Here is a 24,221-nt window from a genome sequence, read left to right on the forward strand (position 1 = left end):
GTTGTTAACAAGAAGGTCCCCTTTGACTTCAGCTGAAGACACTCATCAGGTTCAGGCAGAGTTTAGTGAGGCTGCTGTCGCAGGGCGACTTTAATCCTGTCCCAGTATGCAGGCTCAGGTGGGGGCCGACAGCTGAAGTAAATTGGTGCCATGTTGATCTGACACAGCACCGGTGAACTCTGCCTCTGCTTCAGTCCAATAATGAACCCGTCTCCGGTCCAATGTGTGGCTCTGTTTGGGTTCTTCTGGGTCAGAGCTGAGGATCAGGAGCAGTTAGTCTGAGTCCAACTAAACTCTGAGTAATTCAGCTCATAACAGCAATATCTGTAGAAATCTGTTCTAATCTCAAGGGTTACTTTAACCAAACTGATTAAACTGTCTGGTTTTAAACACAATAATTAGATTCTTTCTGACAGCAGGACACAAATATCTGTAGTGAGCATTCAGAAAAGGTTTTCTCTTTAAGGACTGAATAAGAAAACCATGGAAGAGGAAAGTTTCTGTCATATCTAAGTCCTGAAAGACTGTGGAGAAGTTCCAGAGCGGCGGCTTGTTGGAATAACTTTAATAACTGGACTTTCCTCCCAGTTCCCTGGATCATCAGCAGGTGAAATGATGTATGAACATGTCGGTACATTTAGCTGCAGACGTGGAGGCGAGCTGCCTCCTGCTCACTAAAGACAGCTGTTACCCACAAAACGTCCTTATAAATCCAGCTGGGAGAGTTCATCTCCAGCAAAAGGAATCCTGCTGTGATATGAACACCAACTGTGGAACCAAGCTGTCCGCTGAAAAACTTCAGCATTCCTGTGAAAGCAGCTCAGATTTCTGCCGTGACCTTTCACAGAAAGGCAGCAGCTGCTTCATGTTCATCTGCCTTCGTTAGAGGAAGCTTTGCATGGCAGAAAGTAGCAACAACACGGAAAGGTTAGAACATTTGATGCAACATTCAGAACTGCTGGCACTCGAGTTTTAGCTCGATTATCTAAAATGAGACACGTCTGAAGCCTCCTGAAGACAGAGGGTTTTAGATGCTGAAGATTTAAACGTCAATCCCCAGAACTGAGTTCTTTTTTTCATTTTTGATCATCTCTGGTAAATAAAATGTAACATTACTGAAGGCTTCTTCAGCTGCATGTTTGACACGTTTCAGCCTCTGTAGCTGCTGTATTTCTGCTGTGATCGTGTTGAATCTGCTTTTATTCTGTCTTCAGCCTGCCACTCTGTCATGGAAATGTTGGATTTCTATGAAGCAGCCAACAAACATGTCATTCAGTGCCTTTCTCCTCCTGCTCGTGAGCAACTCTGCATTTTTTTTTGCTGTTGTCGTCCCTCATCGGTCTTTCTGTCTAATGGTCCACTGTCTGCTCTGGCTACCTCTATCTGGCTTACAAGTGCTGCCTCATAAACTGGGATGAGATTTATCGATGTGCCAAATGAGAATCTTGACATGGGATAGATGAGGCTGGCAGGTTGAGACGACACTGGGGAAAGACTAATAAAAACCCAGAGCCGGGGCTGAGTGTGAAAGCATCAGGATGGAAAAGCATTCAGCGATAAATATCCATCACACACCTTTTCAACCAGCTGACTCCTGATCTTTAGCTTAAATCAATGTGTGTTCCGTGGTTTAAGCAGTGTTGGACCGTGTGTTTGTTTCCATGACATCCTGGCTCAGCAGGCCTCCAGCAGGCTGACGGTGACCTTCCCTCCGAGCAGGCAGGCCAGCTTCTCTCCTTCCTCTCCTTCTGATCGGTCTTTCCAGCTCTAATCCCTCACTGCTGCCTCCTGCTTTGCTCCAGCCGCCGCCTTCTCTCCATCCTTGCCTTTGTCTTCCCTTCATCCCTTCCCTTCATCCCTTCATCCACGCATCATCAGGCTGCACGATGCTCTCAGTCCTTGATTCCGAGCACTGAGAGGCGGACCATCCATCACTGCCGGCGAGGCCAGTTAAAACCACACGACACGCAGACCAGGTCCTGTTGGGAGTGTGTGACACTAAGAGTGTGTGTCTGCAGAGAGATGACACATCATCCTGAACACACAGTCGCACAAAAAGAGCAAAGTGTTAGATGTGCATTAGCCAATAAGAGCCTTTGACACATGTTCTGAGCTCACGTATGAATGTGTGTATTCACTGTGTCCGACGTGGACACGCCTGCTGTGTGAACTTCTGTTTTCTCCATGTCGGATTTTCCAATCTGTGCAAACAGGGCGACGGTTGGCTGCACGACTCAGTGTCTGAGTGTGCCCCCCCCCCCCTTCGCTGCATCCTGTGTGATGGATGATAGGAGGCTAAATGACTAATTCATCAGCTTTACATTGTTCTGCTCAGAGAGCAACACGATGAGACTCGTGTTATGATCTGTTTACTGTTTCCAGGAGGAAACAGGTAAAATAACTGCACTGATACAAAGTCTGAGGAGCTTTAAAGTAGAGGCCATATTCACACAGGTTAACCCTAACCCTGCAGGAGGGGGCGGTTGAAGCTGCAGCTTCCTCGGATGCAGCAGCCGACACATCAGCAGAATTCAGCCTCCGATTGGAAAACGGAAGAAAATGAGACGACTGTCCAGGCTGTCATGACACATCGGCAGACTTTGTAAGATCTGGAAAAACTTGCCAAATTATTATCCAAATGCAACAAACCACTGGCAGGGGGTGGCCTCGTGCCCCCCCACACCCCTCAGAGAGCTCCCCCCTGGAGCTGCTGCAGCAGAGGCCCTGCAGGAGGCCTCTGCACCACGGCACATGGAAATGTCACCATAACACTCGCCTCAGGATGCCAATCACTTCACACTGCACCCCGCTGTCCGTGTGTGTGTGTGTGTGCAGCGCACGGTGTGTGTGTGCAGCGCACGGTGTGTGTGTGCAGCGCACGGTGTGTGTGTGCAGCGCACGGTGTGTGTGTGTGTGCAGAGTCTCACACAATTATTGACGAAGCCCATCAAATCTCCACAAGAACCTAAATCAGATCTGTGGCTCCATGATTTCTGAGTCTGGCCATCTCAGAGGATCATGAGCTGTCAACAGGAGGACTGCAGGTGTTTGTGGAGCTAACATGAAAACAGAGCCTGCGTGCACGCCGTGTGTGTGTGTGTGTGTGTGTGTGTGTGTGTGTGTGAGTGTGTGTGTGTGTGTGTGTGTGTGTGGTAAACAAGCCCTGTTTAGACATGGAGGCAGAAACAGATGGAGGGTGTTATGGACAAACAGCACACATAAGCTCGTGCGGCAGTGGGAGTGAGCCTGTGTCTGCGCATATGTAATGTTGTTTGTCTCTGGGCGTGCATGTGAGCGTGCATGTGAGCGTGCATGTGAGCATGCATGTGCTGCATATAAGCGTATGGATATGCAAACGCACGTGTCCAAGAAATCTGGGTGTACACTGACATGCATATGTGAGGGCGTGTGCGGGGGAGGAGGCGCAGGTGTTCCTGGAAATGGCGTCTCTTTCATCGGCGTGTGTGTGTGAGCGTGCACGTGCATCAGTGTGTGTGAGAGCGTGCACGTGCATCAGTGTGTGAGGGAGCGTGCATCGGTGTGTGAGGGAGGGTGTGTGATGACAAATGACAACAAAATGAGGAGGGCAGGGGGATGGGGAGTTGGCACAGGATGGGTTGGCAGGCGCAGTGAGCAGCCAGGGGGGGCGAGCACTCTGTCCTCAGTGTGGGCCGCGCCGCTGAGCCGTGAATGCAGAGAAAACAGCCGGCACACACACATGCAAACACACGATGTAAATGTTTCCGTGGATGCATAAAGACAGGCCCAACAGCCAGAGTTCATGGGTGGAAAACAGCAGCTGTTAAATCTGTTAAATAAAAGTTCTCCGGATGACTGCAAACGTTTTAAAGTTCCATGTTTAACACGCCGAAATGTCAAAGAGTCAAACTGTTCTTTCAACAAGGTAGAATGACACGAAACAGGAAGCACTGTTCATTTTCATGACCTCGAAACAATCGGTTTCTCTCCAAAGACTCTGCTGGTCGCCCTCCATCATGTTACTACGGTAACCTGATGAGACAAACCCATCCCAAGACAAAGGATGGACAAAAGCTCAGATTTCTATTGTTTTTTCTCATGAAGAAGCTCATCTGACCCAGTATCGTACTCCTGATGTAAAATAAATTAATGCAGAGATGTACCTGCTCAGCTCAGATGGTTCTGGGTCTATGTTCCTGCTCCTCTCCACAGAACTGTCGTCCATATGAGGAGGAGAACTCAGAGGAGCTCATAAAAAGCGAATAAATAACACGAGCCATCTCATTTTAGGGCGGCAAAAGTTCAGTTAACTCAGTAAATGTTGAACTGAACATAAATAAATGGAGAGATTCATGAACATTTGCTGATTTTTGTTGGACTGAAGAACAAAAAGAGGAGTTACATCAGAAATAATGCAATGACGAGCCGGCACAGCGGGAAACGCATAGTTCCCATCAGCGCCGGCTTCTTATGTGTGAAAACATGCTGATGCAGCTCTGATCTTCCACCGTTTGCTCTGTGAGAGGAACCCAGGAAGTTTAACCAGGATGAGATGTCAGTGGGAGTGAAAAAGCCTTTTATTATTTGGGTAGGATTAGAAAAAGATTATGTTTAAAACATAAAACAAATCCTTCCTCCGGACTGCGGCGGCGTCGGAGGCTGTGATGTCACACGAGAGGGAAGCTGAGTCTAAGGCAACATAAGTCTCAGTATTTTAAGATGAAACTTCATTGTTCTCGTGTGACCAAATGACCAAATGACTCCTGCCTTCAGTGTGAAGAAGTGAAAAGGTTTCAGTGTCCCCCGTCCTTCTGTAACCTTTGACCTTTGAGAAACAGGAAATATTCCGCTTTTCTTCCCCTCCTGTGACCACCCTGAGATAATAACACTCCTGTAAAGCGCTCGCAGAAGCAGAATCAGTACGTTTCTCTGAGGTTAAGTGGGGGCACACAGATCTATACACTGATCCCACATCAATTTTGGACGGATGGAGAGATATTACTGAAGGCTGAATGGGGATAAAAACAGGAAATTGCAGGGCAATCGCTCTACATATCTGTAATATTTCAACATTATCTACAGAAGCAAGCTTTTATCCATCTGTATTTCCTTTGTATTCCCAAAGCCTTTATTCTTCTCCCCGAAGCTGAAAAACACAAGACTGAATGTCTCTGAACGAGCAGCTTTCCTCTGCTGTGACGCGTCAGGAAGCAAAGACTCACAGCAGACCTGCAATATGTCCTCAGGCTGCGGCACATCAGAGCGGATCAGCCAGGATTCTGACAATCCTTTGGGTCAGTGACTGTGGCTGAAAACCTGAACCACTCAGCTGCCATTGAGCTCATTATTATGAGAAAAACATTACATTTAACATGGCTTCAGATGGTTCTGTTCATCCTGAGCAGATCTGAAGCAAACAAAGAGCGTTCCGGGTCGTCTGTCGTGGCGCCGTGGGTCACATGGCTGCAATAAACAGAGCAGCGGTCGCTGGCAGGAGAATAAACCGGGAGGAAGAAGACACAAACAGAACCTGAGGAACATGGAGAGAGGTCAGCAGGAGCTCTAATGATTCTGTCATGTTGTTCATTCCTGATAGGCAGAAACAGCTGATCGATCGTGTTCACCACATCACAACTAATTCACAGAAGCTGCTTCCATCCCCTCGATTATCAGAAACCCTTTTCAGAAAAACTAAACACGTAAATATGAATTTAGCCCCAATAAAGGAGTCGATCAAACCAAGAATTCCCTCCAAACAAAGAGCTGGAGCTGTATCCAGCAGCTGCTCACTTTCATGATGGAGTCCCACATTCAAGAGGGTCGCCAACAGACTGGACTGCATCATGAGGCCAAAGATTCGATGGTCAACCTGCTAAATTTACAGCTGAGAGACGAGAAAAAGCCAACAGCCGCGTGGAAAAACCACAAAGTTTGCTGTTGGACACAGAAACGGTGAATGATGCAGAGATCCACTCTCATGAAGACATCTATTAAGAAGTCATTTTAAAACAAAGCTTTTCCTGCTGGGATCCAGCCTGCTTTTAGAACTGGGCCGTTGTTTAAACTGAACCACTGTGAATAAGGTTTGTGTCATTAGAGTTTGAAATACAGCATCATCACATCGTGAGCTGCAGCAAACTGAACCGGGATGCTCACAGCTGCAGGGTTATAGCGCCACATGTCTACATTTGGGCTGAATTCAGCCTCAGTTCCATCATGATGGTTAAACACTGTGTCATCCGTCGGTTTGCTCTGTTCACCGGTGATGTTTTGGTATGAAATACGACTGAAATGACACTAAATCAGAGCTGGGTCGTCTCCCCTGTGTGACAAAGGCTGACTGAAAGAAACGTGGTTTACTACATGAGTCTAATAACCATCTTCTCTGCAGCACTTATCCACTGAGCTTTTAATTTGCTGCTTCTTAAAGGGACAGAAATCTTTTTACAGTCATGAAGAATGAGAGCCTCTCATTTCATTTTCAGTAGAGCGTAACATCACACATGCATCACACCTCAGTAACTTGATGAGGAACAAACTTAGTCTCTTTTTCCAGCCTCTGCACCACGAGCTGCTCTTACAGGAACTGTACATGAGGTTTCTGAGCCGTTGGACTCGGCTCATATGGTGGTCATGAATGAGGAATCAGCCAGTCACATCTGGTGAGTTAGCTGCCTGATTAAAGAGGACTTCAACCTTTTCCAGCTTTGATGCATTCGTGTTACTTATATTTAATGCATGAGTCTGAAGACTGAAGGCTGTAAAGGAGGAAGAAAGATGAGGGAACCCGCAGGAACCTCTATCATGTAGCAGTGGAACAGTCCTCTGAACTCCTCAGTCTGTTTTAGACCATCTTTTCTATCATAAATACTTGTATTTGTGCTGTAAGTCGTTTACTTTGAGCTCAGATGGTATAAAACTGTTAATGATTAACAGTTTATTTACGGAGGTCAGTTTAAGAATAATACCATAACTGCTCCAACGGAGTTGAAATAAGATTCAGACGCTTAAAGAAACATTTCACACAGAAAAGAATTTAAAACAAAGCATCAAATGCAAACATTTTTGGATCTGAAACCAGGAAGCTTAACCCGTCCTGCTCTTTATCTCCAGATCTTATTTTCTTTTCCTAACCTTCTGTTTTTGAACCTCATTTCTTTTCTCTTTCTCAGTCTACATAACCTCTGCTGAGTCTCTCCTTTCTCATCGTCTCTGCTCCACCATGTGTGTCTGAAATCATCCTCGGCTTTTACTGCTCATATTTTATGTATTCGGCTCTGATGCCGAGTGGCTAACAAACCAGCAGACAGCTCTTTTTTTCATCTGTGACCCCCAAACATCACCTGTTCTTTACCTTCACTTCCATCCTTCTCCAGAAAGGCGGGAGAAGAGGTCCTGGCTTCACATTTTCAACAACAAAGAGACATTTTAATGGTCCCTCTGCTTCTGAGTGTGCTCAGAGATGCATGTGGGAATGTCTTTGCATTTATATTTCTGTGTAGATGTTTGCTCATCTCCGTGTGCCACAGGCCGGCAAAATAAATGCATCAGATGCAGAGCTGAAATAAAGATGATTGTCCTGGGAGAAGTATTTCAAACGAGAGTTGGTGTGATGTGGATGGAAAGGAGAAAGATGGCAAAGGATGGATGGAGGAGACCAGATGGGCAGGGGGCAAGTCGCCAATGAGAGCTGGAATAAAGAGAAGGGGGGGGGGTAAAAGAAGGATAAAAAGGAGTAAATACAGGAGAGGAGGAGTGTATTTGAATAAGCTTGAGTTTAACTATTGATTTTTATCTTTCATATATATAATTTTTCTGATTTTATCTCTTGTTCTTATTTCTTTCTTTTGTTTAAATTTTAAATCCTGCTTTTTATTTCTTCTGTTTTAATGTCTCAGTAAAGCACTTTGAATCACCTTGTTGTTGAATTGTGCTATAAAATAAACTCGCCTTGCCTTGCCTTGGTGTTTCATACTTGGGTCCTTTGGAGGCATGCAGGGAACAGAGGTGACTGAATGTCCAAGAAGGAAATACGATGGACTTCTGCTGGAGAGCGGCAGGAGGAGGAGGGCTGAAGAGGACATGACCAGCAGAGGGGAGGAGGGCTGATGAGGACATGACCAGCAGGGGGGAAGGCGAGAGCAGCAGAGGGAGCGCCTTCAGAAACATATGATCTGCCACCAGAGCCAGATCTGAACACACACTTTCTTTTCCCCGTGGCACAAATACATCAGATGCATCTCCAAGCTTCTCCAGCAGATTTCAGCCTGTTAACCTGCCTGACCGCACCTCGCCCTGCCACATGGTCCAAAGGGGGGCTCACAGAGAAGGGGGGGGGGGGCTCACAGAGAAGGCTGGAGAGCCTCCGACAGAGAAATACTAAAAAGACCAGAGAAGCTAAGCAAATGAAGAAGGAAAACACGAGGAGGCATGGCTGAGTTGGAAGCTAATTCTGTGGCAGCAGAAGGGGGCATCGGGGTAAACGGGGGAAGGAAATAAAGGAACTGGAGGGGGGAAAGGGAGGAGATGGGAGGCATGTGGTAAATTACAGAGGAAGGAGTGCAGAATGAAGGAATGTCAGGGCTGCAGAGAGCAGAGATGATGGGAGAATGTGCTGAAGGCAGCCGTAATTATATAGAAAGAAGCTTTAATTACAACAGGAAGGAGCTCACGAGTGCAACTCAACACACACACAAACAGCCAAATGCATGAGGTGAAACGTTACATAAGTCATGTTCCTCCCGGTGTGTTCCTGCTGGTGGCATTTCATAATGAGACTGAAGAACACGTGCGCTCTCACCAGCAGGAGGAAGCTTCCTCCTTCACAGCTACCCTCCTCTTCACTGTCTCTGCCCCCAGCAGGTCAGAGGTCACCACGGTTTCTCCTTCAGGACCGACTCCAACATTTTCATCTTTCAGTCAGTCTGACTTTATAGGCGACACATTCGGCTCTTTTTAACTATTTGACACCATTTTCAGAGTCTTACTGAGACGTCTGAGACAGGCTTTGGTCAAAATACCCGGTGGTTTGAGCACAGTGGCTCTTGACCCTCTTTTTAACAGTTTATTGCTGGAGCCGAGCAGCTCGAAGAAAGTTTCTGAACAGAAAACGATTGTGGAATCAAACCAGTTTAAAGTGGAGTGATGGAGCTGCCAGAGAGGCTGCAGGAGGACGTTGTTTAGAGAATTTAATGCAGGAACACAGACAGAATGAAGCTGTTCCTGCAGTCAGAAACACTCCAGCTCTACATACAGATACAGATAGTTACTAGTTCATGCTTCTCCGTCATTTCGACGGCGTAACTCCGGCGCCGGAGAAGCAGAAACTAGGATTTATTCAAGGAATCCATAAGTTGGACCTCTACATTTCAGCCTTGAGGACGAGGAATTTCTCGGCTGTAATGATGGATCATTCACAAACAGAGGTTTTAGATGGTTTCACTCAGACTGTTCCAGCTGTTTGTACCTTTAGGAGAGATCAGAAACAACCTTTAACCGGCTGACTCATCACCTCAGACAGGGGTGTGAGGCTCAGGGTGGCCCTCAGTTTCTATGTAAGGGACCTTTAACAAGATGTCTGAGTCTTTGTGATGTGATGTAGGTCAGCTGAGACTGCAGCTGAATTCAGAGCCTATGCAGAAAGTTTTGAGGTGAAATATGATAACCGTAGGCCCACCCTGTGTGTCTGTAATCATGTCTGATGGCTTTGGATGCATCACCTTCAGCCTGTAACAGCGTTCCAGTGTGATGTGATAATCCTCCTCTCCTTCCACCATAATCACAAGCTGCTCACTGGCTGCTCAATATTATTGACCTGTGCTGAGACACTTAGTGCATTCACACTCACTCAGACAAACAATTACACTCAGGAGTAAATAAGGAGGAGTTACAGAGTCTGCTCAAAGCACACAGAGAGCCCTTCATGCTGATGCTTCACAGCAGGCTCACACACGTGTAAAGGTGGAGGTGACACATAATCACCTCCATCAGACCCACACCGACCACCTCTTTCCCCGTTTCTCCCACATACAGTATGACATCATGTGTGTGTGAGTGTGTGTGTGTGTGTGTGTCTCTGTGTGAGTGTGTGTGTGTGTGAGTGTGTGTGTGTCTGTGTGTGTGAGTGTGTGTGTGTGTGTGAGAGTGTGTGAGTGTGTGTGAGAGTGTGTGTGTGTGTGTGTGTGTGAGAGTGTGTGTGTGTGTGTGTCTCTGTGTGTGTGTGTGTCTCTGTGTGTGTGTGTGTGTGTGTGTGTGTGTGTGTGTGTCTCTGTGTGTGAGTGTGTGTGTGTGTGTGTGTCTCTGTGTGTGTGTGTCTGTGTCTCTGTGTGTGTGTGTGTGTGTGTGTGTTTGTGTGTGTCTCTGTGTGTGTGTGTGTGTGTGTGTGTGTGTCTGTGTGTGTGTGTGTGTGTGTGTGTCTGTGTGTGTGTGTGCGTGTGTGTGTCTGTGTGTGTGTGTGTGTGTGTGTCTCTGTGTGTGTGTGTGTGTGTGTCTCTGTGTGTGTGTGTGTGTCTGTCTCTGTGTGAGTGTGTGTGTGTGTGTGTCTCTGTGTGTGTGTGTGTGTGTGTGTGTGTGTGTGTGTCTCTGTGTGTGTGTGTGTCTGTGTGTGTGTCTGTCTCTGTGTGAGTGTGTGTGTGTGTGTGTGTGTGTGTGTGTGTGTGTGTGTGTCTGTGTGTGTGTGTGTCTGTGTGTGTGTCTGTCTCTGTGTGAGTGTGTGTGTGTGTGTCTGTGTGTGTGTGTGAGTGTGTGTGTGTGTGTGTGAGTGTGTGTGTGTGTGTGTGTGTGTGTGTGTGTGTGTGTCTGTCTCTGTGTGAGTGTGTGTGTGTGTGTGTGAGTGTGTGTGTGTGTGTGTGAGTGTGTGTGTGTGTGTGTCTCTGTGTGTGTGTGTGTGTGTGTGTGTGTGTGTGTGTGTCTGTCTCTGTGTGAGTGTGTGTGTGTGTGTGTGAGTGTGTGTGTGTGTGTGTGTGTGTGTGTGTGTGTGTGTCTCTGTGTGTGTGTGTGTCTGTGTGTGTGTCTGTCTCTGTGTGAGTGTGTGTGTGTGTGTGTGTGTGTCTGTGTGTGTGTGTGTCTGTGTGTGTGTCTGTCTCTGTGTGAGTGTGTGTGTGTGTGTCTGTGTGTGTGTGTGAGTGTGTGTGTGTGTGTGTGAGTGTGTGTGTGTGTGTGTGTGTGTGTGTGTGTCTGTCTCTGTGTGAGTGTGTGTGTGTGTGTGTGAGTGTGTGTGTGAGTGTGTGTGTGTGTGTGTGAGTGTGTGTGTGTGTGTGTGTGTGTGTGTCTCTGTGTGTGTGTGTGTGTGTGTGTGTGTGTGTGTGTCTGTCTCTGTGTGAGTGTGTGTGTCTGTGTGTGTGTCTGTCTCTGTGTGAGTGTGTGTGTGTGTGTGTGAGTGTGTGTGTGTGTGTGTGAGTGTGTGTGTGTGTGTGTGTGTGTGTGTGTGTGTGAGAGCGCAGTCCCAGTGCAATTCCTCAGTTTAGTGGAGCATTACAGCTGATCAATAGCTGTGGTGCAGTGGGAGATGTCGAGGCTCCGGCTGCATATTCATTCCACCACAGCTCTGTGTGCATACGTGTGTCTGTGCACGTGTGTGTGCACGTGTCTGTGCACGTGTGTCACAGGTTCAGCAGCATAACAGCCATGCAGACACCTCCTCGTCCCTCTCTGGACGTCCTGTCTTTGGAGCCTCCTCCTCTCTGCTTTCTGTCTTCATGTTTTCCTTCAAACTCTCTGCTGCTCCACAGATTTTATTGCTGAAAAACCACTGACGGTACAAAAAGCAGGTCAAGCAACCAACAGCTGCCGATATCACTGAACACTTATCTCAGTTGGAGCAGAAATTCTGCAACACAGACAAAGTTCTGTGACTGATCTTTGTTACTGTGTCTGTTTTCATTCAGACTGTCCTGCTCAGCTGCTGCTGAAGTGAGCTCCAGAAACACAGAGGCTGTGTTCGTCGGTCTGCGTTCGTCCGTCTGCGTTCGTCCGTCTGCGTTCGTCCGTCTGCGTTCGTCCGTCTGCGTTCGTCCGTCTGCGTTCGTCCGTCTGCGTTCGTCCGTCTGCGTTCGTCCGTCTGCGTTCGTCCGTCTGCGTTCGTCCGTCTGTCTGCGTTCGTCCGTCTGCGTTCGTCCGTCTGCGTCCGTCTGCGTTCGTCCGTCTGCGTTCGTCCGTCTTCGTTCGTCCGTCTTCGTCCGTCCGTCTTCGTTCGTCCGTCTTCGTCCGTCCGTCTTCGTTCGTCCGTCTTCCTTCGTCCGTCTGTCTTCGTCCGTCTGTCTTCGTCCGTCTGTCTTCGTCCGTCTGTCTTCGTCCGTCTCCGTTCATCCGTCTGCGTTCGTCCGTCTGCGTTCGTCCGTCTGCGTTCGTCCGTCTGCGTTCGTCCGTCTGCGTTCGTCCGTCTGCGTTCGTCCGTCTGCGTTCGTCCGTCTTCGTTCGTCCGTCTGCGTTCGTCTGTCTGCGTTCGTCTGTCTGCGTTCGTCTGTCTTCGTTCGTCTGTCTGCGTTCGTCTGTCTTCGTTCGTCTGTCTGCGTTCGTCTGTCTTCGTTCGTCTGTCTGCGTTCGTCTGTCTTCGTTCGTCTGTCTTCGTTCGTCTGTCTGCGTTCGTCTGTCTGCGTTCGTCTGTCTTCGTTCGTCTGTCTGCGTTCGTCTGTCTTCGTTCGTCTGTCTGCGTTCGTCTGTCTGCGTTCGTCTGTCTGCGTTCGTCTGTCTTCGTTCGTCTGTCTGCGTTCGTCTGTCTTCGTTCGTCTGTCTGCGTTCGTCTGTCTTCGTTCGTCTGTCTGCGTTCGTCTGTCTTCGTTCGTCTGTCTGCGTTCGTCTGTCTTCGTTCGTCTGTCTGCGTTCGTCTGTCTGCGTTCGTCTGTCTGCGTTCGTCCGTCTGCGTTCGTCCGTCTGCGTTCGTCCGTCTGCGTTCGTCCGTCTGTCTTCGTCCGTCTGTCTTCGTCCGTCTGCGTTCGTCCGTCTGCGTTCGTCCGTCTGCGTTCGTCCGTCTGCGTTCGTCCGTCTGCCTTCGTCCGTCTGTCTTCGTCCGTCTGCGTTCGTCCGTCTGCGTTCGTCCGTCTGCGTTCGTCCGTCTGCGTTCGTCCGTCTGCGTTCGTCCGTCTGCGTTCGTCCGTCTGCGTTCGTCCGTCTTCGTTCGTCCGTCTTCGTTCGTCCGTCTTCGTTCGTCCGTCTGCGTTCGTCCGTCTGTCTTCGTCCGTCTGTCTTCGTCCGTCTGCGTTCGTCCGTCTGCGTTCGTCCGTCTTCGTTCGTCCGTCTGCGTTCGTCCGTCTTCGTTCGTCCGTCTGCGTTCGTCCGTCTGCGTTCGTCCGTCTGCGTTCGTCCGTCTGCGTTCGTCCGTCTGCGTTCGTCCGTCTGCGTTCGTCCGTCTTCGTTCGTCCGTCTGCGTTCGTCCGTCTGCGTTCGTCCGTCTGCGTTCGTCCGTCTGCGTTCGTCCGTCTGCGTTCGTCCGTCTGCGTTCGTCCGTCTGCGTTCGTCCGTCTGCGTTCGTCCGTCTGCGTTCGTCCGTCTGTCTTCGTCCGTCTGTCTTCGTCCGTCTGCGTTCGTCCGTCTGCGTTCGTCCGTCTGCGTTCGTCCGTCTGCGTTCGTCCGTCTGCGTTCGTCTGTCTTCGTTCGTCTGTCTGCGTTCGTCTGTCTTCGTTCGTCTGTCTTCGTTCGTCTGTCTGCGTTCGTCCGTCTGCGTTCGTCCGTCTGCGTTCGTCCGTCTTCGTTCGTCCGTCTTCGTTCGTCCGTCTGCGTTCGTCCGTCTGCGTTCGTCTGTCTTCGTTCGTCTGTCTGCGTTCGTCTGTCTGCGTTCGTCTGTCTGCGTTCGTCTGTCTGCGTTCGTCTGTCTGCGTTCGTCTGTCTTCGTTCGTCTGTCTGCGTTCGTTCGTCCGTCTGCGTTCGTCTGTCTGCGTTCGTCTGTCTGCGTTCGTCTGTCTGCGTTCGTCTGTCTGCGTTCGTCCGTCTTCGTTCGTCCGTCTGCGTTCGTCCGTCTGCGTTCGTCCGTCTGCGTTCGTCCGTCTGCGTTCGTCCGTCTTCGTTCGTCCGTCTGCGTTCGTCCGTCTGCGTTCGTCCGTCTGCGTTCGTCTGTCTTCGTTCGTCTGTCTGCGTTCGTCTGTCTGCGTTCGTCTGTCTGCGTTCGTCTGTCTTCGTTCGTCTGTCTGCGTTCGTCTGTCTTCGTTCGTCTGTCTGCGTTCGTTCGTCCGTCTGCGTTCGTCTGTCTGCGTTCGTCTGTCTTCGTTCGTCTGTCTGCGTTCGTCTGTCTGCGTTCGTCTGTCTGCGTTCGTCTGTCTGCGTTCGTCTGTCTGCGTTCGTCTGTCTGCGTTCGTCTGTCTTCGTTCGTCTGTCTGCGTTCGTCTGTCTTCGTTCGTCTGTCTGCGTTCGTTCGTCCGTCTGCGTTCGTCTGTCTGCGTTCGTCTGTCTGCGTTCGTCTGTCTGCGTTCGTCTGTCTTCGTTCGTCTGTCTGCGTTCGTCTGTCTTCGTTCGTCTGTCTGCGTTCGTCTGTCTTCGTTCGTCTGTCTGCGTTCGTTCGTCCGTCTGCGTTCGTCTGTCTGCGTTCGTCTGTCTTCGTTCGTCTGTCTTCGTTCGTCTGTCTGCGTTCGTCTGTCTGCGTTCGTCTGTCTGCGTTCGTCTGTCTTCGTTCGTCTGTCTGCGTTCGTCTGTCTGCGTTCGTCTGTCTGCGTTCGTCTGTCTGCGTTCGTCTGTCTGCGTTCGTCTGTCTGCGTTCGTCTGTCTTCGTTCGTCTGTCTGCGTTCGTCTGTCTGCGTTCGTCTGTCTTCGTTCGTCTGTCTGCGTTCGTCTGTCTTCGTTCGTCTGTCTGCGTTCGTTCGTCCGTCTGCGTTCGTCTGTCTGCGTTCGTCTGTCTGCGTTCGTCTGTCTGCGTTCGTCTGTCTGCGTTCGTCTGTCTGTGTTCATCACCTGCAGTCTCTCAGACATCTCCAACCAGCTGCATCAGCACCAAAGTCTGCGTATTTATATGACGGTGTCCATTAACACTGGAGTGTCTCCATTAAAGACAACAACTAAGAGCACATTTAAGAGCACATGGAGGACAATTTCCAATTAATCAGCATCTACAGCGAGAGTTCTGCCACGTGTGCAATGAGGTGAATGTTGGCCCGCAGGGAGCCTCCTGCAGGCTTCTGATGACCACATTTATGTCAGCCTCACACATCAGGTAAAACTCCACCGTACATAGTTCAGTGCAGCTGCTCGTTCACTGATGTAAACTCTGCTGAACACCAAATCCATCAGGATGCGATCGGTTTTCACTTAGGTTGAACTTAGCAAAGCATCAGAGGTGAGAGTTTCCTTTGAATAGAACACACATTCACTGACCCGAAGGCTCTGAAAGCGACAGCATCAACACTCGAATGAAAGGAAACAGTGAATCCCTTTTACAACCTGCACGATGCGGGCAGGTGACCCCAGGTGACCCCAGGTGACCCCCTCCTGGAATAGTATTTAAAACACAGCTGTTCCCTAAAAACCCAAATGGTAGAGTAGCAGAAAGATGACTCTAAACACATCAGACATTGAGTTTCTGGGTGTAAACTGAGCCCAGACAGAGCTGAAGCCGACCACGCTGCTGTAGTAATCCAGGGGTGATGAGGTTATTAACAGCCGTCTCACACATCTGAGGTGATACTGCGTTAAAGCTTATGAAAAATTCAAGATGCGAGTTGAAAAATGATTAAAAACAAATGTTTATGTGGTTCATTTCTGTCCAGAAGCTGTAATTCAAACACACTGTGTCTGTCTGCAGTGATTCCTGACGATAGAAACCTTCTCTGTGTTCTCCAGACATTCCCTTCAGATTAAACATGAGCAGCGATAAAAACTCCTGCTGCCTGATGTTTGGTGCCTGAGGCAGAGCTTGGACTCAGTCACTAAACTTCAGACAGTTCCTGTGTTCCTGCATGTTCTTACTGTGCATCACCCCCCCGCCCCCCTCTGTTTGTCTTCCAATAGAATCTCTGCTTCAACAGGATCACATTTACACTGAGCTCATATCTTTAATGTCGTTTAGTTTAAAGTTTACAGCAGCAGTAAACTTCCTGCTTCCTCTCCTCAGGCCTCCGGCTCTGAAGCCTTTCTTTACACTTTGTTTAAGCCTGGAGGAGATTCAGCTCCACTCATCTGTCCTGAACTTTGTGTTTTCTCAGGTTGTTTTAATGCAGCAACTGAGGTCATCCTCTTTATCAGAGTTTAATGAGCTTAGTTAATAAGTTATCAGGTAACCAGGAGGTTCATAGTTCTACTCAAAGGCTAAAATATGAAATGAATGTTAATAGAGCCGAAGCTGTGGCTGTTTATTAAATCCATCCCCACAAAGCTAATTCAGTTCCTATAAACTAATCAGCACGGCGTCCTATTTTCCACATTTACAGCAAACAAAATGCGATTCAGAGTCATGGCAGCAGGTTTTTATACGTTTTATCTGAGAAACGTGTGTGTGAACAACTGTAGAACACAGTCAGAATGGATCAGAACCAGTCAGGTCCCATCACTGAGCTGCTCTGCACAACAAATGTGAGTCAGATGATCAAACTGCTGCAGCTGTGTGACAAAAGACTGCGGTACATCCCACACTTCACCCCCCAGCTGCGTCAGGTGTGTGTGGTTCCTGCACTCAGTGGGACACACACACACACACACACACACACACACACACACACACACACACACACACACACACACACACACATCTGGATGCAGGACAACATCTGATGTCTCAGTCAAAGACAGGAAGGAGCACAACTGCTGCATCTTCATCCTCATTCTCATAAAATGAGTTCCAGAAAGAGGAAAACTGACAAGTTTCCATGTAAATAAAGAGCCTGAGCTCCAGGAAACACTGAAACACGGCTGATTTCAACCATTTTCATCAGGTTTTCTCTTACTATTCTTTCTTTGAACTTTCTGCCAGCAGCTTCTAATAAAACCTGAAACAGGATTTAAAGGAGAAAAGAAACTGTAAAAAAACTCCTTCTTCTTCTGCTCCATTCATCTGCCTCCTACCTTCACAGCTGCTGTGTCCCTCCTCGTAGCCGGCGCTGCAGCTGCACTTTCCGATGGGCACCAGCCACTCGCCCTCTGCGCTGCAATGCATCCTGGGAGGGCTGTCCGTGTCCACCTCGGAGTTGTTGACGCAGGTTCCACGAACCTCGACCAGGGTGGCGAAGGCAGCCTCAGCCACAGTATCAGGGAACACCGCCAGGTTCTGGACGGTTGCGAGGCAGCGTTTGTAGTAAACCCGAACCGCCACCAGTGCCACGCAGGCGCCGACGTCCTGGAACGCCAGGTGGAAGCCCTTCCGGTTGAGGTGGCCGATCTCACGCACCTCTGTGTTCAGCTTCATCTTCCTCTCACCGAGGTCACCCTGCGTGAAGCTCTCGTCAGCAGCAATGGTGTCTATCTTGGTGTAGCGGTCCTCTCGGGTCACGCCGCCCAGGTCCCGGTCCGACTCCACGTACAGCAGGTTGAAGGTCTCCTTGCAGGTACCGGCCACCCCGGGGATGCTGTTGCAGTCACGCAGGGTGAACTGCAGCTCCACAAAGATGCGCTGTCCGCCACGGCGTGCCACCCAGCCCGTCTGCAGCCAGTTGTTCTGCTGCGTCGGCTCCATCACGTTGCACACCTGGTAGGTCCGGATGGGCTTATACTTCTCATCCACGCCGCTTATCTCCTCCCACTGAGAGGCGAAGGCAAGAAGGGAGGGACAGGAAAGGCAAAAGCAAGAGAAAAGACAGGAAGACAAAGTGAGAACAGCAGGTTAACGGCCTCATGACATCATCTGATGAGTGGGTGTGTTACTGTCTGAGAAAACAACACGAACACGTTCTCAGTGGCGTGTCTGAAAGTCTGACTCAGACCTGAGTCCCTCTGGCTGCTGCTTTATTTCCATCGCAGCCACTTTTGGCTCTTAAAGCGTTTGTGTTTGTAAAAGATCTCTACCAACGACGCAGATCACAGACACGTGCACAGCAGGATGCACCCCAGGTGCTCCAGAACAGGAAGTACCGTCACATGACTGAGATGAGGCATTGTTGGAAAAATTATATACTTATACTATGACAGAAGAGTCCCTCCATCTTTTCCTCTTCTATGATTCAAGCAAAAGTGTTTTGACTCTGGTACTAGTCTTTCCCGTAATATTAACTGGTGAGAAATGCCTTTTTCCCATAACATTGAATGTTCCTTCCCATAATAATGAATGGTGAGAAAAGCGCCTTTTCTCATAACATTGTGTGATCAGCATAAACAACATAAATAGCTGGAGCACCATTTGGTCAAGAAGACAACTCTGAGCAGCTTCCTGACAGGTTGTGTGGATTTTTCTTTCAAGAAATAAATGTTTTGTGTTAATCCAGCGACTCTGAGCCTAATTTCTTTTTCTAACAGGCATAAACATGCATAAGAGATAATTCTGCTGACATAAACTGTTTAGTTAGTTTGGGACACTTCAGATGTGGAACCATCCCCCCCCTCTCTCATGTGAAAACTGAGTTTTATGTCATGAAGTGTAATGTTGAACCATTGGGTAACCATGGGAACACAGTTTTTAATCACCAACAACTTATTTTCTATGACTGAGAAACAGCTTATCAGTGATGATCCCTTTCTGTGGGGTGGGGCCACGTTCCTCCGGCTGCTCTCATCAGACAAAATAACAAATTATACGTTGAAACATCTCAAAACTAATTTTTAATGTAATTTTTAATATATTTCCTAGGTGTCCTTTATCAAACGAACATTCGGTGCCATGGGATGATTCCAACCCTCTCACCTGCCTCCCATTAACTGAACAAAGAAACGTGTCACTTCCTGCGTGAATAATGTGCCTTAACCAGAAGATAATTCCTCATCCCTTCATTTAAATCTTTTATTTTAAGTGTAAATTATATTGTAATAGAAAAGTGCCTTTTGTGTGCACCTCAGGTCATTAAAACAAGCAAAGCCTGTGTAATGATTATTGTTCCATCATCATAACGAGGTTTAAATCAGCTTGGACTCAAATCATCAGTCATTAAAGGCACATGCAGTGCTGCAGGTTCATTTTTAGCTAATGGTGGAGGATGTCTGAGTTATTCTGTGTCGCAGGGGAAGAATCACAGAGGAATGTATTCCTTCTGGAGAGAGCTTCCATTTCTTCCTCTGGCTCCTCTCACACTTCCCATGAATTTAGAACAGAACAGACTTTGTTTTTCTGTTTTTAAAAGAAAAGTTCCAGAAAGAAGCAAAAACTAACAAATAAATAAGAAGAAGAATTTGAATTAGTAAGAAATGGAAGTAAAACTAACAACAAATATGAAACGGTGTTGCTCTGAAACACTGATTATCAGCGAGGATGAATTTTCCTCTCAGGCACCGATGTGGTCCACACAACAGTGACATCACAAACCCACATTAAAAACCTCCTGTGTGTAGGCTGGGGTGTACAGGGCCCCCCACATACGCTGTTTACATAGCGGACATTTCAGGTGTGTGTGTGTGGAAAGGCCAGTTGGAAGGTGTGTGACAACTGTTATGGCAGCCGGTTGTTCTTTAAAAAGACAATTTGTCTTGAAGCCACAACTTATCGCAAATGATATCGATCGACACAGAAAAGGAGCATTTATCTGAGGCGGCTGTTTTGGACCCTGCAGTATCCCAGCCTGGATCAGCACCACTGATTCATGATGATGATGAAAGCAGGTGAACGTGGAGGGAAGCCTACAGCATGTGAGGAGATTAATGAACAATGCAAGCAAGCACACTTACTCCGTTGGGGGGGTAAGAGGTCCAGCCCAGCTCTGCTTGAGTCTCTTTAGAATTCAGTAGCACCACTGAAGAAAAAAGACAAGAACAGAGAAAACAAGCAGAGTTAGAGATCAGGGTACTGAGTGGGGGATCACACAGGCTATTTGTAACATGTCGTAAGTCAAAAGTGTCATCAAGGGGAAGGTTTGTCAAAACCTGTCCTCTTCTGGATTCATTTCAGTAAAAGTTCAGTAAAAGATCTGACAACAAGAGTTCTGTCAGATCCCTTTTGGCTCCATGGACAGCAAAACAGAACGCGCTCGGCGAGTTTCAGCACCACGGACAGCGACACAGAGCGAGCTCGGTGAGTTTCAGCACCACGGACAGCGACACAGAGCGAGTTGTGTGGGTTTCAGCACCACGGACAGGGATACAGGGCGAGTTCTGTGGGTTTCAGCACCATGGACAGGGACATAGAACGAGCTCGGTGGTTTCAGCACCAGGGACAGCGACACAGAACGCGCTCGGTGGGTTTCAGCACCACGGACAGAGACACAGAGCGAGTTGTGTGGGTTTCAGCACCACGGACAGCGACACAGAACGAATTCTGTGGGTTTCAGCACCACGGACAGAGACACAGAGCGAGCTCGGTGGGTTTCAGCACCACGGACAGAGACACAGAGCGAGCTCGGTGGGTTTCAGCACCACGGACAGAGACACAGAACGAGCTCAGTGGGTTTCAGCCTGTTTGGCCTGAATTGAACTGTTTAAGTGCCTTGAGGTGACATTTGTTACGTTGATGTAGATTCTCAGTCATCCAGGTCTTAGTAACCCTAAATCCAGTAAGAATGAGTCCAGTTGCCCTTTTTCACGCTCTTAGGACATTTCTAGTGATTTGGTACTTTATAAATAAAACTGAACTGAAATACCCAGTTATGCACTTATTTAACTAACACAAGACCTTAATATAAATGTGACTGTGTAACTGTACACTGTGGTGTTGCTCTTCCTCCATCACCTGACCTTCATCCAACAGACAACACCTAACCGTTTTGTTCCTTAAACTGAGCTGTGCGCAGCGTCAATGGTCTCCATCATCAGCTCATTATCTGTTAAGCTGCTTTTTAAAGAATGTTCTCCACGCTGTGAGCTCATCCTCTTAAAAACACTCTTTACGCCTACAATCAGAGCTCAGACAAACACACACACACGTTGCAGAACACACTGTGTAATGACTTTATCTTCCATTTCCACAGCTCATGAACGACCTGAATAATCTCTGCTGTTGGAGACAGACTGCTTGAGAAGTAATTGTTTGTTGTAAAGTATGACTTTTACCTCAGACCTGCTGAGATATGACAAATATTTATGGCTATTAATGGCAGGACGTCCCTGTGAGCACAGCAAAAACCTACACAGGCTGAGTTATGCTGTGTAAAATGTGGTGACTCAGGACCTGCCATCACACTGAATCATGTTCTCACAGGGAGTTCAGGACTCTGACACCAAAGTGTGATGATGCACCAAAAGGGAAGTTAGATTTTTCACTTTCAGAGTAGCAAGTGTCAAAATAAACCCGTCAATACACTGAGTGAACTTTTTAAAAGGTTACATAGATGCTATCATAGGTGAAAAAAGAAAAACTGCCAATAAGGGCAAAGAGCTTTTCTTCTTTTATGGTTTAAAAGACGACACAGGAGTGTTGGAAAGTGCAGGGAAGCTTTCCTGGTCAACAACAGATCCTTTACTAAACACTTAACTTTTTTTGGGTTAACACCACTGGGTGCCCAAAGCTCAGCTCTGTGGTTAGCTGATAACATGGAGGCATTTGGAGAAGATTAGAGGGAGGAGGGCAGGGGTGCTGGAGAGGCTCAGTGGAAAGCTGAGGCAGAAGAAAAATGAGGAAAGAAAATAATCAGCAAAGGAGGTTGAAGAGGAGAAAGACAGAGAGAAATCCAGCTGGCAAGGGAGGCCAACAAAAGAAAGACAGGAGAGACACGAGCACATGAAGAGCAGACATGAACACAGCAGATAATACAGGGATCAGTCAGTCAGACACACACCGAATACAAAAGTCCTGTAATCACAGCCCAGTTAAACACACTGATGGGTCTGCAGGGGCAGGAAAATGAAGGCAGGTGAAGGAGGGGTCACAGAAATAAAGAAGAGAAAAAACGGGACAAAGAAAGAAAAGCTCTCAGCCTCCGCTCACATTAGCTATCATTTTAAAGGTTGTTTCATAACTAATTGTCCTTCATTACAGAGATAATGTCCATCTGTGAGTCCTTCTTTGGTCATTTTGGCCTCAAGCCTTTTCAGGACTCTGATGAGGGTAATCCAGCCTCTTTGTTCACATTATGTAACCACAATTCTGTCCAGTTTTCAGGTGAATCTGTTCCACTTCGATGGCTTCAGAGTGAATAAACGAGTGTGTGCTCAGCTGGTGGCGCTGTCGGCTGCGTTCCACACGGCCGAAAGCGACAGAGCAGAGGAGGCCGACGGGTAACTAAAGGAGGAGGAAGAAGACACAAGCAGAACCAGAGAGACACGAAGAGAGGTCTGATTGCTCTGCCCTGTTTCTGTTCTCAGCTGATTGATCATGTGATCAGCTGTGGTCAGAACTCAGAAACAAGTCAAAGAAAGCATGTCTGGACTCTGCATGGAGCTCTGAAAGCTCCACTTTACGGAGCAGACGGACTCTGGAGCTTCACACGAGACACAGCAGCACCACTGGAATTAAATTCAGGTTATTTTTACTTGGAAATCAGACCTTCATGAAATGGAGATCTTTGAGCTGAAATCGTAGATTTGACACTGTGTCTGTCGAACTCCATGAATGTTAAAGGTGCCGGAGGCTTCCAAGGATTTCCACTCACCTTCCCATGTGCTCTGCTTTGAGAGGTTTCATTAAAGCGTATTCACCCTCCTTCTATGGTCTGACAAACACTTTTAATCTCTGCTTTGGGTTTAAATCACTGCTGAGACACGTCAGATTCAAAAACAGACGTTAAGGAAGAGAGCCAGGCTGCAGCCCTCAGGTCAGTATTCAGAGGAAGGGGGGTGTTTTAAACCTGAAATCTGGCCCTTTTCAGCACAGAAACAGTTATATTTGTTCTTTTCTGCAGCAGACAGCAACATGAGAAGAGCTCCGTGACTGGAGCCAAGTCGCAGGGCTTCCAAAATGGCTCCTACAGTTGGATGAAAATAACTGCTGAGTGAAAGAGGGAAACAGAAACATGCTGCAAACATGCATTTAACCAAGTTTAGTTGTAAAATACAACCAAAGACTTTGGCTCCGCCTCCAGAGGAGGGATGAAATAAGCCCTGCACATGTGCAGCCACACATCTGAATGTGGTTCTGTTGAAGTGGACCTGGTGCTGAGCACAGAGTCCAGAGATGGAAATGGCTCCAACATTTAAAGACCAATCCAGAGACAGAGGAAAGGGGCGTGGACACTGTGATGTCACTTTAGTTTGTGACATTCAGCGTTTTCTCGTCTCCTTCATGGAGTTCCTGCTGAAGCCAGAAAGGATCATATCACAGCAGTCAGAACAGGGGGAAGAAGTAGTACCACGTGCTTCCAAACGTACCAACCAGGGCCAACCAGGGCCAACCAGGGCCAACCAGGGCCAACCAGGGCCAACCAGGGCCAACCGGGGCCAACCAGGGCCAACCGGGGCCAACCAGGGCCGTGTGAGGGTCTGAACCATGTCCCTGCTGCTGGTCTGGCTCCTGTTGTTTCAGGGGTTCAGGAGACCTTCTAAAGTCCCAGTTTGTGCACGTGCACGGGGTCACACACTCATGGAGACAGATGCCTCACACTGGAGCGGTGGGCAGCCAATCATGGGGCAGCATGGGGGTACGGTGCCTTGCTCAAGGGCACCTCAGCTGTGAGGCGGTGGACTGCCACCCCTCCAGCTGTCAGTCCAACAATCATTTAAGCGGTGGGGATCGAACCGGCAGCCTTCAGGTTATTGGACACTCACCACAGGAGCAGCAGGAACGTCTGTGGAGATGAACTGAGTCTGTGGTTCTCTACAGAAACTCTGAAGACTCCAGAGGAGAAGTTCTCAGAAGGTTCTGAAGCTAATGAACAGAAGCAGGTTCTTTAAATGGGTCCGGTGTGCTGTTCAGGGTCAGGAGATGAGCCACATAACGTGTACAGCTCACAGCTGAACCGGCTCCTCTCAGAAACACCAAAGCAGAAGCTTCCTGCAAACTGTTGGGATTTACAGGAGGACAGTACAGCCGACAGGGAATAACTGCCTGAATCACTGCCCTCCATGTGAAGAAGGAGCCTCAGTGACCGACTGCTGCAAACACAGAGAGGAGGAGGAGGAGGAGGAGGAGGAAGAGGAGGAGGAAGAGGAGGAGGGAGGAAGAGGGAGGAGGAGGAGGAGGAGGAGGAGGAGGAGGAGGAGGAGGAGGAGGAGGAGGAGGAGGAGGAGGAGGAGGAGGAGGAGGAGGAGGAGGAGGGAGGGAGGAAGAGGAGGAGGAGGGAGGAAGAGGAGGAGGAGGAGGAGGGAGGGAGGAAGAGGAG

At 48.5% G+C, this 24,221-nt stretch overlaps 1 protein-coding gene across 3 annotated transcripts in view; it reads right to left on the reverse strand.

The window, feature by feature from the left end:
* LOC140274926 (ephrin type-A receptor 7-like) overlaps positions 1–24,221 on the reverse strand; it is a 169,655-nt gene that overhangs the window by 112,989 nt on the left and 32,445 nt on the right. For all 3 annotated transcript variants that reach the window (XM_072370317.1, XM_072370316.1, XM_072370315.1), the window contains exons 2-3: positions 19,702–19,766; positions 16,960–17,632 (exon numbers count right to left, since the gene is read on the reverse strand). In XM_072370317.1, the coding sequence (XP_072226418.1) occupies positions 16,960–17,632; positions 19,702–19,766 (738 nt within the window). The remainder of the gene's footprint in view (positions 1–16,959; positions 17,633–19,701; positions 19,767–24,221) is intronic.

This window comes from Leuresthes tenuis, unplaced genomic scaffold (assembly GCF_036924035.1).
Source record: "Leuresthes tenuis unplaced genomic scaffold, fLeuTen1.0.hap1 SCAF_18, whole genome shotgun sequence".
NCBI lineage: Eukaryota > Metazoa > Chordata > Actinopteri > Atheriniformes > Atherinopsidae > Leuresthes > Leuresthes tenuis.